General features: G+C 47.4%; 2 protein-coding genes across 2 annotated transcripts; one reads left to right on the top strand and one right to left on the bottom strand.

Moving 5' to 3' along the window:
• Window positions 1-39: 39 nt before the first annotated feature.
• borcs7 (BLOC-1 related complex subunit 7) lies at window positions 40-8,858 on the bottom strand. The gene is made up of 5 exons (XM_070541908.1): window positions 8,467-8,858; window positions 2,214-2,276; window positions 2,080-2,123; window positions 1,983-2,003; window positions 40-1,898 (listed from the first exon to the last, which is right to left on the bottom strand). Exons 1-5 carry the CDS (start codon window positions 8,596-8,598, stop codon window positions 1,847-1,849), a joined length of 312 nt encoding a protein of 103 aa, XP_070398009.1. The 5' UTR covers window positions 8,599-8,858; the 3' UTR covers window positions 40-1,846.
• A 1,070-nt stretch (window positions 8,859-9,928) lies between these two features.
• Window positions 9,929-15,216, top strand: cyp17a1 (cytochrome P450, family 17, subfamily A, polypeptide 1). The gene is made up of 8 exons (XM_070541907.1): window positions 9,929-10,234; window positions 10,325-10,463; window positions 10,903-11,138; window positions 12,494-12,580; window positions 12,677-12,895; window positions 14,420-14,589; window positions 14,677-14,780; window positions 14,939-15,216. Exons 1-8 carry the CDS (start codon window positions 9,929-9,931, stop codon window positions 15,214-15,216), a joined length of 1,539 nt encoding a protein of 512 aa, XP_070398008.1.
• The last annotated feature ends 892 nt before the right edge of the window (window positions 15,217-16,108 follow it).

Below are 16,108 nucleotides of genomic sequence, written 5' to 3'. Positions count from 1 at the left end.
TCCCAAATGGAAAAGCTGATTTAATCTCCTTCACACTGATGATGGTGAGGAAAACATTTATTTTCATCATGGAACCATTTAAACAAATGACTAATAACTTATTAATAAAACCTAATGTACTTAGGTAGGTATGGATGATGCTGGGAATGAAGCAAGTTCTTATTAGGCATCTATAATTACACAGATCCCTGGGATGAGTCTATCTACTGAAGGAAGCGCACGGAGGAACCTGCACCTGGATCTTCATCCTTTGAGGTCAGGGCCGTGTCGGGGGAAGAGCCGACGTGGAGTGGATTTGATCCTAAATCCTGGATTCTGCTGACAGATGTACTCCGAAGGTTGTTCCCTGAACGCGTCCCAGCCCGTGTGATGATGAGGAACACGTGAAGCACCAAGTTGAAAGGACTGCACATGATCTCAGGGATGCTGTCGAGGTCAGCGCCGCCCGGCCTTCAGGCTGCTGATAACTTCCTTCATTATCTTGAGGCTGAGTCACGGTCATTTCTGAGCCTCAGCATTCTTTGGCTTTATGGGAATCTATAATTTATGAACATTTCATTCATGTTTAGTTTGTCTACGGACGGACTCCCGGTGGGTGGAAACAGTTGCTATGACAACAGTGAACAGCTGTTTGTGAAAACCACCGTAACCATGTCAGGCGTGGTTTAGATATTAAAGTATGGAATTTCAGTTTAGTGCTTTTGGGCCCAAACCCGAACTATCCTGGTCTCTGATGTCCTCTACCATCTGCACTGAGCCCTGACCCACCTCGAGACGTTTGGAAGCTCTGTGAGGATTGAGTTCTCCAGTTCTTTCAAAACCATCCAGTCAGGACATCTGAGGACAAGCTGGAGGTGTCCGTGGTGGACCACCATCTGTCCCACTGGACTGGATCCAGCATGTGAGGACACAGGGCCGTGTTGTCTGCAGCGAAAAGGTTCTGCAGCACCGCTCTTCACCCACAACATGGCAGATTTCTCCAACTCCCCAGGTCGCCATTTTCAGATGTCCTCTGATGATGAGGAGTCCGAGCAGACTTACCAGCGGATGAGACTGAGGTCCTTTGGAGTGCAGGGAACGCTCCCGAGGACCTTTTTTGACTCTGTGGTGGAATCGGCCATCTTTTATGGTGTGGTTTGTTGGAGCAGCAGCGTATCTACAGCTGGATGTCCTCTTGACCCAGTGCAGGTGGTGGGGGACAGAAGGACTCCAGCTAACCATGGACATTGAGAATGTAGAGAGACAAGGAGGATTTTTCTAATGAACTTGTCCATCTACCCAGATGGCTGCTGCTGAAACAGCATGATGAGGGAAACACATTCATTCATTCATCAGCAGTTGAGAAATCTAAGGACTGAAGAATGTCTTTTGTCCAATGGAGTAAGTGTCCTTCCCCGTTAGCCTGGTGGTGTCTTCTGTCCTCCTCATTAGCCCGGTGGTGTCTTCTGTCCTCCTCATTAGCCTGGTGGTGTCTTCTGTCCTCCTCATTAGCCTGGTGGTGTCTTCTGCCCTCCTCATTAGCCCGGTGTTGTCTTTTGTCCTCCTCATTAGCCCGGTGGTGTCTTCTGTCCTCCTCATTAGCCCGGTGGTGTCTTCTGTCCTCCTCATTAGCCTGGTGGTGTCTTCTGTCCTCCTCATTAGCCTGGTGTTGTCTTCTGCCCTCCTCATTAGCCTGGTGTTGTCTTCTGCCCTCCTCATTAGCCTGGTGTTGTCTTCTGTCCTCCTCATTAGCCTGGTGGTGTCTTCTGTCCTCCTCATTAGCCTGGTGTTGTCTTCTGCCCTCCTCATTAGCCTGGTGGTGTCTTCTGCCCTCCTCATTAGCCTGGTGGTGTCTTCTGTCCCCCAGTCACTTCAGCAGGTGCGTCAGCTGCTCCTGGAGGTTTCTAGAATGCTCCACACTAGAGCAGAGAGACAGGACGAGCACGTCACATGTGTGTCTCTGAAGGAAGACAATGATGTCATTACTAGTGTGTTGGACTCACTTCTTCTGGATGGCTTCCTGCCTGTGAGAGACAGAATGGAGAGTCAACAGGAGCGACGTTAAGCTGCAGCAGACAGACGGGGGTGTTTGATACTCACTGATACTGTAGGTGAGTGGTGATGATGGACATCTTCCTCAGACTCTGAAGACAAATAAGAAGATTAAAAAACTCAAAGGAGCAGAACTTTGCTTTAAAGCATCTCATGGAGGTTTCACACATGATGACACTCACATCTTCAGAGTGTAAAATGGCATCCTCTTGGAGGACCATGTTCCTCGCTGCTTGACCAAGAAGCTTGAAGAGAAGATACCAGTGTGTGTTAGCTGTGTTTAAAACCAACTGGAAACGTGTGTGTGTGTGTGTGTGCGTGTGCATTTAGATTCAACATTTTCAAAGCTGAACAGATCAGACAGGGACTGGTGTCTCTACTGGTCTTGGACTGGGACTGGTGTCTCTACTGGCCTCGGACGGGGACTGGTGTCTCTACTGGACAGGGACTGGTGTCTCTACTGGTCTCGGACAGGGACTGGTGTCTCTACTGGTCTCAGACAGGGACTGGTGTCTCTACTGGACAGGGACCGGTGTCTCTACTGGTCTCAGACAGGGACTGGTGTGTCTACTGGACAGGGACCGGTGTCTCTAATGGTCTCAGACAGGGACTGGTGTCTCTACTGGACAGGGACCGGTGTCTCTACTGGTCTCAGACAGGGACTGGTGTGTCTACTGAACAGGGACCGGTGTCTCTACTGGTCTTGGACCTGGACTGGTGTCTCTACTGGCCTCGGACGGGGACTGGTGTCTCTACTGGTCTCGGACGGGGACTGGTGTCTCTACTGGTCTCGGACGGGGACTGGTGTCTCTACTGGCCTCGGACGGGGACTGGTGTCTCTACTGGTCTCGGACTGGAATCTTTACTGGTCTTGGACAGGGGCTGGTATCTCTACTGGTCTCGGACGGGGACTGGTGTCTCTACTGCTCTCGGACGGGGACTGGTGTCTCTACTGGTCTCGGACGGGGACTGGTGTCTCTCCTGGCCTCGGACGGGGACTGGTGTCTCTCCTGGCCTCGGACGGGGACTGGTGTCTCTACTGGTCTCGGACGGGGACTGGTGTCTCTACTGGACAGGGACTGGTGTCTTAACTGGCCTTGGACGGGGACTGGTGTCTCTACTGGCCTCGGACGGGGCCTGGTGTCTCTACTGGTCTCGGACAGGGACTGGTATCTCTACTGGTCTCGGACAGGGACTGGTATCTCTACTGGTCTCGGACAGGGACTGGTATCTCTACTGGTCTCAGACTGGGACTGGTATCTCTACTGGTCTCAGACTGGGACTGGTGTCTCCACTGGTCTCAGACTGGGACTGGTGTCTCTACTGGACAGGAACTGGTGTCTCTACTGGTCTCGGACAGGGACTGGTATCTCTACTGGTCTCGGACAGGGACTGGTGTCTCTACTGGACAGGAACTGGTGTCTCTACTGGTTTCGGACAGGGACTGGTATCTCTACTGGTCTCGGACAGGGACTGGTGTCTCTACTGGACAGGAACTGGTGTCTCTACTGGTCTCGGACGGGGACTGGAGTCTCTACTGGTCTCGGACGGGGACTGGTGTCTCTACTGGCCTCGGACGGGGACTGGTGTCTCTACTGGCCTCGGACGGGGACTGGTGTCTCTACTGGTCTCGGACGGGGACTGGTGTCTCTACTGGCCTCGGACGGGGACTGGTGTCTCTACTGGCCTCGGACGGGGACTGGTGTCTCTACTGGACAGGGACTGGTGTCTCTACTGGTCTCGGACAGGGACTGGTGTCTCTACTGGCCTCGGACTGGGCCTGGTGTCTCTACTAGACAGGGACCAGTGTCTCTACTGGTCTCGGACTGGAATCTTTACTGGTCTTAGACAGGGACTGGTCTCTCTACTGGTCTCGGACAGGGACTGGTATCTCTACTGGTCTCGGACGGGGACTGGTGTCTCTACTGGCCTCGGACGGGGACTGGTGTCTCTACTGGTCTCAGACTGGGACTGGTGTCTCTACTGGACAGGAACTGGTGTCTCTACTGGTCTTGGACAGGGACTGGTGTCTCTACTGGCCTCGGACGGGGACTGGTGTCTCTACTGGACAGGGACTGGTGTCTCTACTGGTCTCGGACAGGGACTGGTGTCTCTACTGGTCTCAGACAGGGACTGGTGTCTCTAATGGTCTCAGACAGGGACTGGTGTCTCTACTGGACAGGGACCGGTGTCTCTACTGGACAGGGACCGGTGTCTCTACTGGTCTCAGACAGGGACTGGTGTCTCTACTGAACAGGGACCGGTGTCTCTACTGGTCTTGGAGCTGGACTGGTGTCTCTACTGGCCTCGGACGGGGACTGGTGTCTCTACTGGCCTCGGACGGGGACTGGTGTCTCTACTGGTCTCGGACTGGAATCTTTACTGGTCTTGGACAGGGGCTGGTATCTCTACTGGTCTCGGACGGGGACTGGTGTCTCTACTGGCCTCGGACGGGGACTGGTGTCTCTCCTGGCCTCGGACGGGGACTGGTGTCTCTCCTGGCCTCGGACGGGGACTGGTGTCTCTCCTGGTCTCGGACGGGGACTGGTGTCTCTACTGGTCTTGGACGGGGACTGGTGTCTCTACTGGCCTCGGACGGGGACTGGTGTCTCTACTGGACAGGGACTGGTGTCTTAACTGGCCTTGGACGGGGACTGGTGTCTCTACTGGCCTCGGACGGGGACTGGTGTCTCTACTGGACAGGGACTGGTGTCTTAACTGGCCTTGGACAGGGACTGGTGTCTCTACTGGTCTCGGACAGGGACTGGTATCTCTACTGGTCTCGGACAGGGACTGGTATCTCTACTGGTCTCAGACTGGGACTGGTGTCTCCACTGGTCTCAGACTGGGACTGGTGTCTCTACTGGACAGGAACTGGTGTCTCTACTGGTCTCGGACAGGGACTGGTATCTCTACTGGTGTCGGACAGGGACTGGTGTCTCTACTGGACAGGAACTGGTGTCTCTACTGGTCTCGGACAGGGACTGGTATCTCTACTGGTCTCGGACAGGGACTGGTGTCTCTACTGGACAGGAACTGGTGTCTCTACTGGTCTCGGACGGGGACTGGAGTCTCTACTGGTCTCGGACGGGGACTGGTGTCTCTACTGGCCTCGGACGGGGACTGGTGTCTCTACTGGCCTCGGACGGGGACTGGTGTCTCTACTGGCCTCGGACGGGGACAGGTGTCTCTACTGGTCTCGGACAGGGACTGGTATCTCTACTGGTCTCGGACAGGGACTGGTATCTCTACTGGTCTCGGACAGGGACTGGTGTCTCTACTGGACAGGAACTGGTGTCTCTACTGGTCTCGGACGGGGACTGGAGTCTCTACTGGTCTCGGACGGGGACTGGTGTCTCTACTGGCCTCGGACGGGGACTGGTGTCTCTACTGGCCTCGGACGGGGACTGGTGTCTCTACTGGTCTCGGACAGGGACTGGTGTCTCTACTGGCCTCGGACTGGGCCTGGTGTCTCTACTAGACAGGGACCAGTGTCTCTACTGGTCTCGGACTGGAATCTTTACTGGTCTTAGACAGGGACTGGTCTCTCTACTGGTCTCGGACAGGGACTGGTATCTCTACTGGTCTCAGACTGGGACTGGTGTCTCTACTGGTCTCGGACGGGGACTGGTGTCTCTACTGGCCTCGGACGGGGACTGGTGTCTCTACTGGCCTCGGACGGGGACTGGTGTCTCTACTGGCCTCGGACGGGGACTGGTGTCTCTACTGGACAGGGACTGGTGTCTCTACTGGTCTCGGTCAGGGACTGGTGTCTCTACTGGACAGGGACCAGTGTCTCTACTGGTCTCGGACTGGAATCTTTACTGGTCTTGGACAGGGACTGGTATCTCTACTGGTCTCAGACAGGGACTGGTATCTCTACTGGTCTCAGACTGGGACTGGTGTCTCTACTGGTCTCAGACTGGGACTGGTGTCTCTACTGGTCTCAGACTGGGACTGGTGTCTCTACTGGACAGGAACTGGTGTCTCTACTGGTCTCGGACAGGGACTGGTGTGTCTACCGATTCGGAGAATTGAAGAAGAAGAAGATGAAAGTATAATTTCTAAAGCGCCTCTCAAGATAAAAATCACGAGGCGCTTCACAAAAACAAAAAATGTAAAAATATAAAAAAGCATTTAGAAAATGATTAAAAATATATTCAAATGAGCAAAAATAGACAATTGTGATTTAAAAAAATGTTAAGAAAGAGAGAGAGTGAATAGGAAAGAGGGAAATCAGTGGATCCTGAGGAAGGTGGAATAGGTGGGGAGAGCAGAATAAAGAGAGAGAGGTGATGAAGGTCATACAAAAGCCAGCTTGAACAAGTGAGTCTTCAGCTGCTTTTTAAAGGAGACCATTGAGTCCACTGATCTCAGGCTCAGGGGAAGAGAGTTCCAGAGTCTGGGGGCTACAGCAGCAAATGATCTGTCACCTTTGGTCTTTAGCCTGGTGCTGCACAACCAGTAGCATGGTATCCGCGGGTCCTTAAAAAAGTCTTAAAAAGTCTTAAATTAGCTTTTCCTAATTTAAGGCCTTAAAAGTCCTTAAAAATGACAAATAATCCTTAAATCCAGTTTCCAGAGGTCTTAAATTACCAAAGACCCAATAAACAAGATTCTTTTATTTCTATAAAAATTTCGTGAATTTCTAGTTAGTGTTCAGCATTTTTTGTGCATGACGTTGGCGTAAGCGGAACCGTACGCAGTCAGTTGGTTGTGAAAGGGGGCTATTTTTCTAGATAAGCACATTAGCTGGTTAAGCTAGTGGGAGCTTGCGCCATGGGGAAGGGCAAGTTTAATGGTAACTGGATGGCTAATCCCATGTTACGTGGTTAGCACAGGTTCCAGGCAATAGCTGGAAATTATCACTAAAATTTAATTTTTAAAATAGCTTAAATTTGGTCAAAGTGGCCTTAAAAAAGGTCTTAAAAAGTCTTAAATTTGGCTCCCTTAAATCTGCAGATACCCTGAGTAGGCTTTGATCACTGGACCTCAGGGACCTGCTGGGGGTGTAGGGACTAAGAAGATCACCAATGTAAGATGGTGCTTGTCCATGTAAGGCCCTATAGACCAGAACCAGGATCTTGAAATGAACCCTGAAGCTGACTGTTAGCCAGTGAAGCTGGAGGAGAAGCGGGGTGATGTGGGTGTGTTTGGAGGACTTGGTCAGAAGCCGAGCACAGGCGTTCTGAACCACCTGTAGACGGTTCAGGGAGGTTCTGCTCAGACACGTGAAAAGAGAGTTACAGTAGTCTAAGTGTGAGGAGATGAAGGTGTGGATAACTGTCTCAAGTTCAGAGCGGGACAGAATGGGACTCAGCTTAGCAATGTTCCTGAGATGGAAGAAGGAAGAGCCAAAAAGAGATCTGACATGAGAATCCAGGGTGAGAGCTGGGTCAAAGGTCACGCCAAGATTCCTGACAGAAGGTTTGGTGTGAGAAGCAAGCTGACCAAGAGAGTCTCTGACTTTGGGAACCAGCTTGTCTGGGGCACAGATGAGGATCTCAGTCTTATCTTCATTCAGCTGAAGAAAGCTCCCACCATCCAGGTTTTGATAGAGTCTAAGCAGGTGTGTAACAGCTGCAGCTTAGACATCTCATGGGGCTTAAAGGAGATGTACAGTTGGATGTCATCTGCATAAAGATGGTAGGAGATTCCTTTGAAGGAGCTCAGGATGTGCTGAAGAGGAAGCAGATAGAGGAGGAAGAGTAGAGGCCCCAGCACAGAACCGGACTGGGTCTAATTCTCCATCTTTAAACTCGGGCCAGAAACAGGTTGTGGGGTTTGGACCTGACTCGAGCTCCTCGGCTCCCTGGTGTTCTTCTGGATCAGGACTTGTCTCATCTAATGGGCCATTCCCATCTGTACCGGGTCGGCCCGGGCCGGGTAGCGTAGGTTGTTTACATATCTGGGTGGCCTGGAATTTTCCCGGGCATACCAAGGCTCATTCTCGGCCCTCTTCCCAAGGGGTACTGCTTCAGGCCGACCAGGGCCAACACGCCCACTGCTGACAGCAAATTCACACCTTCCATTAGAGCAAGCCTCTGATTGGTGGGTAGAATCAGCCCACATGGGCTTAAGACAAGGATGTGTGGAATCAACCGGGCCAGGCTGGGGCCAACTGGGGCTACCCGGCCCGGGCCGACCCGGTACAGATGGGAATGGCCCATATGGACCTGGTGAGGACACAAAGTTGTCCATGCAGACCTGATTATTGTAATCCTCAAAGATCAGAATGTTCTAATGGTTCTCTTAGACCTCCAGCTGATCCAGAGTTCTGATGGGGTCAGACTCCCCAGCTTCAGCACCACTTCATCAGCTCCCTTGTTTACACACGCACGCGCCCCAGGTTAGGCGACCGGACCCTGTCACGTGATCACAGGGAAACAAGAATGAAGACTAACCACGGAGTAACGCTACTCTGGCGTTACTTACCTCCTGGCTGCGGGACCCCTTCAGCACCTGTCGGGTCAGCGCGATCACGTCCCCGCTGCACGAGCCCACTTTGTCGGATAACAACCCTTTGACAGACTGACCGAACCTCGTCTGTGACTCAGCCGACGCCATCTTTATTTTGGCAAACGACGGTATGTCAGAATGACCAAAAAGGGTCAGTTTCGCGATATTTCGTTTTTTTTAAATAAAGTTTTTATACTTGAAACAAAGAGAAACGAGTTAGACAATTTAAACGCGAACATTTACGTAGTGCTTTCGATAACGTAACTTTTAATTTAGACCTTCTGTTTGCTTGATTTACATCTTTTCACTTTCATTTTTGTTCCACTGACTTTTGACCTTTATGTTTATAATTTCTACCTTTGGTAAAATTTCACATTTATTTACTTTACCTGAACTACAGAGAAGAGAAACGCTATTTTGATTCACTTGTATGTCCTGAACAAATGACATGAACCGACAGTAAAAGACTATTTGATGTAATTTACCATTTTCGGTTCTGTTTGTTGTTCATTAAAACATTTGAAACGTATAATATTTAAATATATTTCATTTATTTAACAAACATTTCTGAAGGAACTGGGCCTAAAGCAGCTATTGCCCTGAACCCCTTTGTTAATGTTGATGTGTAATATGAAAGAAGTGGGTTAATATTTCCACAAGCATCTTCTTTATACCCAGTGGTTCTCTGGCATTTGTTTTTGAAAAAGAAACAAACAAAAAACAATCAAGAAAACAAACAAAAATAACCAAAGGACAAAACTAACTAAATAAAATTAAAGGGTTTCAAGAACTAAGATAGAGAAATGTTAAAGCTGCTGCCAGTGGCTCATTGGTGTCACCATGGAAACCAACACACGTACAAAGTGGTTACAGAACCAGAGGAGAATGAGTTGTCACTCAAATCACCATAAATAAATGAAATAAACAAAATAAAAACACATAAATGACATTTAGTATAAATAAAGTTTGGAGGTCAAAATGTGTTTAAAAAAACAGCAAAATACTTTAACAGTAGCACCAATAATGAGTGCACTTAAGACATTTTGTAAAAAAAAATAAAATAAAATTTAGGTTGGAAACATTCAAGTGGTCTAAGTTTAGATCCTTTTTAGTCAGTAAAATGTTACAAGATCAAATGAAAACTCTGATTTTAGAGGTTTTATGTTATGAATGATATAAACCACATATATGAGACATGTTGAGTACAGAAAATCCAGGGAACAATGCCTTTAGTGTTTGCTTTTGTTCAAGGTCTCCGGGAGACTAGCCTCTCTTATCTCGTTGAGTTTTGGCCCGTATTCAGTAGTCGGGAGTCAAGGCTCTGGCATTGACTGGTTGAATAAAAGTGCGGTCCTGCCTCCGCTCAGCACCTTCCCTCACGGCGCTTTGCTGGGATGCATGGCCGACGCTGAGCGGGTGAGACCCTCCTGACGCAGCGATGGCCTGGTTTTGGTGCCTGTTGGTTTTCATAGTCGTAGGCCTGATCGTCTTCTTGTGGCAGCTGAAAGTCAAGCACAGCCTCCAGGAGCCTCCCCACCTCCCAGCACTCCCTCTGATCGGCAGTCTGCTGAGTCTGCGAAGCCCACGCACTCCTCATGTGCTTTTCAAAGATCTGCAGAAAAAGTATGGCCAGACATACTCTCTGATGATGGGCTCCCACAGAGTTATCATCGTCAACCAGCATGCACACGCCAAAGAAGTCCTGCTGAAGAAGGGGAAGACCTTCGCAGGGAGACCCAGAACTGTACGTATAACTGCTCCCTAAGGACTCCAGCTGCTTCAGAGCTGCTAATCTTGGTTTTTGTTCTGTTGTTTGTGTCTCGTGTGTGAAAAGGTGACCACGGACATCCTGACCAGAGATGGGAAAGACATTGCATTTGGAGACTACAGTGCTGCCTGGAAGTTCCACAGAAAAATAGTGCATGGAGCCCTTTGCATGTTTGGAGAAGGTTCTGCCTCCCTAGAGAGGATCAGTGAGTACCACCACACCTCCTGGTTAGGAGTGAGACCATCCCACCAACATAACTGTTAGCTGAATGGAACACAGTCTTAAATATGACTTCCTTCAGAACTAAACATAAACACCATTGCTGCTTGTGGAGACTGAGTGATGTTGGTTTTTCTGTCGCCTACACCGATGTGGCGAAGTCACGGTCAGCCGATATCTAGACGCTTTCCACCTTATTTGCGTTCTAGAGCTTTCATTAGGCAAATGCTTGTCAGGAATGTAAATATACATTTCAATAAAATTCAGCAGCAGCACCAGGCTGCCCGCAGATGTGCCTGACTTCAAACTGGCTCTACTAAAGAAGTATGTCAACCAAATCTAACATATAAATAATGGAACATATCAACATATTGATATCAGTCGGCCGTGTTTGATGTGTTTAACTCTCTCTATGTTCTGTCCAGTCTGTGCAGAGGCCCAGTCTCTGTGCTCCATTCTCTCTGAGGCAGCAGCTGTTGGGCTGGCCATGGACCTGTCGCCTGAGCTGACCCGGGCGGTCACTAATGTGGTCTGCTCCCTCTGCTTCAACTCATCCTACAGCCGTGGGGACCCAGAGTTTGAAGACATGTTGTGCTACAGTCAGGGAATCGTGGACACAGTGGCTAAAGACAGCCTTGTGGACATCTTCCCCTGGTTACAGGTGGGTCCAAGCGAACGCTCCAGGTGCAGACGTTCAGCACACTGAGAAAATTAGTCTTTTAGCAACAATGTTTGAAACCGCACAGAAAGTTGTTTCCACAAGAAAAGTAAGCAAGGCTGCATTAACGGCTGTAAACATTGCATAAAATGAATGAAAGGAAACATCAAACTGGTCAATTTGCTAGTTTTGTTTGTTCTTTTAGACATTTTAGTAAAATGACTTCCCATGGGAAAATTCTGTCTAAGGTAAAATAACAGTTGAGGTGGCTCAGGCATCTGGTTAGGATCCTGGTGAGGTGTTCCCGGTGTCGGTACAGGATCTGCTCGGGTGCAGGATCGGCTCTTGGTCCTTCGACTGCCGATGACGTCAAAGTAGTTGATTGGCTGAACATGAAGCTTACGGAAGTGACGTTATCACGTTATGATTTTGATTGGTCAGAACAAATTTGCGGTCGTAGTCTTAGCGGTTGTAGTCCTGTAGTCCAAAAATCAACACTTATTGGAGAAAGCATGTTTGAATTTCTAAAGGAAATGTAAAATATAAGCAAATGATAAACGGTGCTCTTGATGTTGATGAAATGGGGCAAAATAAAATATAAGACCTTTACTGAAAGACACCAAGCAATATTTTGAGTCAAAGAATGTATTTAGATAACAACTAAGGAAATATACAGACGAACTCCACATTAATACAAACAGATGTGGCTTCACATATAAGAACTGTTCTGTTTTTTGTCAGTCCGATGTTGGTTTTATGCAGTTTCACATTCTTTACAAAACAAAGATAATATGGTGTTTTATTAACAAATTACAATTATAAAGAAAACATTTAGGTGTTAACAAACAAGAATTTATTAACAAAACTGCTGATGTCTTTTCAAAACGTGTGTGTGAAAGCCGAGTAGGTTTGCCGTACTTTGACGTCATCGGCAGTCGAAGGACCCCGAGCCGATCCTGCACCTGAGCAGATCCTGTGCCGACAGTGGCACGTCCAACCAGGAGGAGATTTAACCCTTATACAAACCTTTAATTTTCTAACGTTTTTGTCCATTGAGCACAAAAAATATGCACTAAGGTCGTATAAGGGACACGCTGGAGGGATAGTCTCTCTGTTGTCCAGGGAACACCTTGGGATTCCCTGGAGGAGCTGGCCCAAGTGTCTGGGGAGAGGGAAGTCTGGGTCTCTCTGCTTAGGCTGCTGCCCCCGTGACCCGACCCCCAATAAGCAGAGGAAAACAGATGGATGGATACCACTAATCATTGATACTTACATGTCTGGCCTTAGTACTGCAAGGACATCTGTGTTTGTATTTTGTATGATGGTAAATATGGGTATCATCTCTGTCGGTGTCACAGATATTTCCCAATGCAGATCTGAATCTTCTGAAGCAGTGTGTTGCTGTTAGAGACCAACTTCTGCAGAAGAAGTACAAAGAGCACAAGGTAGAGTCTCCTCCACCGACCCGATGGAAAAATCCCCTCAAACGTACATGAAAACACGTCCTGATTCCTGTACTCTGGCTCTGTCTCCCCGCCCAGGCAGATTACAGTGATCATGTGCAGAGGGACCTGCTGGATGCTCTGCTGAGAGCTCAGCGAAGCGCAGAGAACAACAACACAACAGAAATCAGCGCTGAGTCAGTGGGCCTGAGCGATGACCACATCCTCATGACCGTAGGAGACATCTTTGGGGCCGGCGTAGAAACCACCACCACTGTGCTGAAATGGGCCGTCACCTACTTGATCCATCATCCAGAGGTGATGCTGCAGCAGAAGCTGCAGGGTAGAGAACGTTTCCCTGCAACTGAAACCATTCTAGTTATTTTTGCTACTTTCTTATTCCCCTATTTATATACTCAGATTTGTTTATTCCAGATTGTATTTAATCTGCGTTTCTGAAACACTGAGGGCGGTGTTTGAAGCTACAACGCCTCTGCAGCCCAGCAGGTGGCGATCTTAGGTCTCCAGTTGTGCAATAACTAGCACTGATTCTAATAAAATATCCATATTTATTATTTAAACAGCTCCTAACTAAACAAAACGTGTACAGTTGTTTTCACTGTTTACCCCCTTTTATTTATTTATAGAATTACAAATTTATGTGTAAATAATAATGTTCAAAATAAATATTATGAGTCAAATCTAAACATATAAAGTTACGTGGAGGGTTTCAAACTGAATATTTACCTAACATGTTAATTGACCCTAACCCTAACCAAATTAAAAGGTCCCCCACAGAAGGTCCGTTTAACCGAGGATCATCTTAATTCTGATCTCGACTGTTCTCCCTAGATACTCACTTTTAGATGTAGATGTAATTTCATGTGATTTTCTATTCAAATCAATTTGAAGCTGAGTGTGGTTGAGCCTGGCTATAAACCTGATAATTCTGTTTGTTTTTGCGAGTATAAAATAAGGTTCTTACAGGTGATCTTGATAATGCTTTTGTGTGTTAGGACCCCCCAAATAAATTTATTAGAAATCCAGATGTCTATAAAACTTTCTCAGAATCTTTATACTTGTATTTTTTACATAAAGTGTGCTCCTAAAGCACTGGTCATGGTAGGCCTATCAGGAACTGCTCTGGAGAGTTTCTCCTCTTTTCTTTCTGAGCGTTTCCTTTCTGTGGCCGTCTCCAAGTTTAGGTCCTCCATCACCTCCCTTACCCATGGTGTCCCACAAGGTTCTGTACTGGGGCCTCTGCTCTTCCTCCTCTATCTGCTTCCTCTTCAGCACATCCTGAGCTCCTTCAAAGGAATCTCCTACCATCTTTATGCAGATGACATCCAACTGTACATCTCCTTTAAGCCCCATGAGATGTCTAAGCTGCAGCTGTTACACACCTGCTTAGACTCTATCAAAACCTGGATGGTGGGAGCTTTCTTCAGCTGAATGAAGATAAGACTGAGATCCTCATCTGTGCCCCAGACAAGCTGGTTCCCAAAGTCAGAGACTCTCTTGGTCAGCTTGCTTCTCACACCAAACCCTCTGTCAGGAATCTTGGTGTGACCTTTGACCCAGCTCTCACCCTTGTGAAACTCTTGTTTGCTTTTCTGTCTTTCATCACAGGAACATTGCTAAGCTGAGTCCCATTCTGAATCGGAAATTGTTGGGTGTTTCAGTTCAAAGCTCATCTGTTCAAGCTTCTTTCATGCTTGTGTTTCTGTCATTACTGTGTCTGTTGGGTTCCCGATGTTGAAATGTGAAATGTTGGTAAAGCACCTTGTGATTTTTATTATGAAGGACACTATAGAAATAAAGATGTCTTCTCCTTGGTTTAAGGTTCAGAGGCGTATCCAGGAGGAGCTGGACACTAAGATCGGGCTGGACCGGTCCCCTCAGCTCAAGGACAGAGGGAGTCTTCCCTACCTGGAGGCCACCATCAGGGAGGTGCTGCGGATCCGTCCCGTAGCTCCTCTGCTCATTCCACATGTAGCTCTGACTGATACCAGGTAGAACTTGAGTGAGCTTCAGACAGGAACCCTGAAATCAGCCTCAGCCATCGTCTCTGAGACTCTTCCCTTCTGACCTCTCTGTAGGATCGGGGATTTCAAAGTAAGGAAAGGAACTCGAGTCATTATTAACCTCTGGTCTTTGCATCATGATGAAAAGGAATGGGACCACCCTGAGCTCTTTGACCCAGGTGAGAAAGTCACATTTGATCTGATCTACAGGGGACATCTGTCATCAGTCCTCAGTGGACTGTCTGAGTTTATAAGTTACTAGAATAAATTAAACTTCTCCGTTGAACCTCAGCAGACCCCACAGCAACAGATAAATCCTTCCCATCTTTATTTTCAGGTCGGTTTCTGAACAACGATGGTACGGGTCTGATGAGCCCGTCATCCAGCTACCTCCCATTTGGTGCCGGGATTCGAGTGTGTTTGGGAGAGGCTTTGGCCAAAATGGAGCTCTTTCTTTTCTTGTCCTGGATCCTACAGCGGTTCACTCTCTCTGTGCCACCAAACCAAAGTCTTCCCAGTCTGGAGGGCAAGTTTGGCGTAGTCCTCCAGCCGGTCAAGTACAAAGTGAAAACTACACCCAGACAGGGCTGGGAGCGACCCAAAGGCCAGGCGTGATGTTCCACAGATGAAATCAGAGAAAAACAAAGATCCGTTGGACCTAATGTCTGTAATTATTTAGAAACTTTTGTATTCTGAAATCTGTGGTGAAGAGACTGGAGATGAAATGGACCTAATTTATAAATGATCACATTTTAAGATTCTGAGAAGAAGCAACTGATCAGGAGAGTTTTTCATTTTCTGTTGCATTTTTCTTTATTATTGAGTTTTTCTTTATTACTGAGTTTTTCTTTATTATTGAGTTTTTCTTTATTATTGAGTTTTCTTTATTATTGAGTTACTGGAGTGAAATCTTATAAAACAAAGCTAGTGAAAGATTATGGTGATCTCGTCTGATCCGTATGTAAGAAAAAGATTCATGGTAGATGCGATGAAGGTCAGGCTGGTTAAAAATGTTTATTAGCGGTGTTATTTGCTATTTTATAATACTGTGTGTGTGTGTGTGTGTGTGTGTGTGTGTGTGTGTGTGTGTGTGTGTGTGTGTGTGTGTGTGTGTGTGTAGTGAACTTTGCTGCTTGACCCTACTCTCATTCTTTGTCTAATTTAAGGCAGACTGAACATTAACACTGCGCTCTGTCACCCCCTGCTGGTTATATTTAGTTTCATTTTGGGATTTTAATTCCATTTTGTTTGGATTCAGATTATCTCTGAGGTTGAAAAATAGATCGTCTCATCTTTTGTACCTCCTTTAACTGATTATTCCTTTGATGAAAAACATTCTGCTCTATAATAGTACATTTAACTGTCTTAATATTTTAACATTTCAAGACCTTTTATCCACGTTCTTCAGCTGTAAAACATTTATTCTCGTCTTAAAAATGCTGTATAATTTACTTTTGTTAATATTAAATAAAAATAAATATCTTCAATTTGTTCATTTACAGGTGCT

Source organism: Nothobranchius furzeri, chromosome 12 (genome assembly GCF_043380555.1).
Source record: "Nothobranchius furzeri strain GRZ-AD chromosome 12, NfurGRZ-RIMD1, whole genome shotgun sequence".
In the NCBI taxonomy this organism is placed as follows: domain Eukaryota; kingdom Metazoa; phylum Chordata; class Actinopteri; order Cyprinodontiformes; family Nothobranchiidae; genus Nothobranchius; species Nothobranchius furzeri.
The sequence above is the reverse complement of the archived record's forward strand: the minus strand, read 5'-3'. Positions and strand labels throughout refer to the sequence as shown.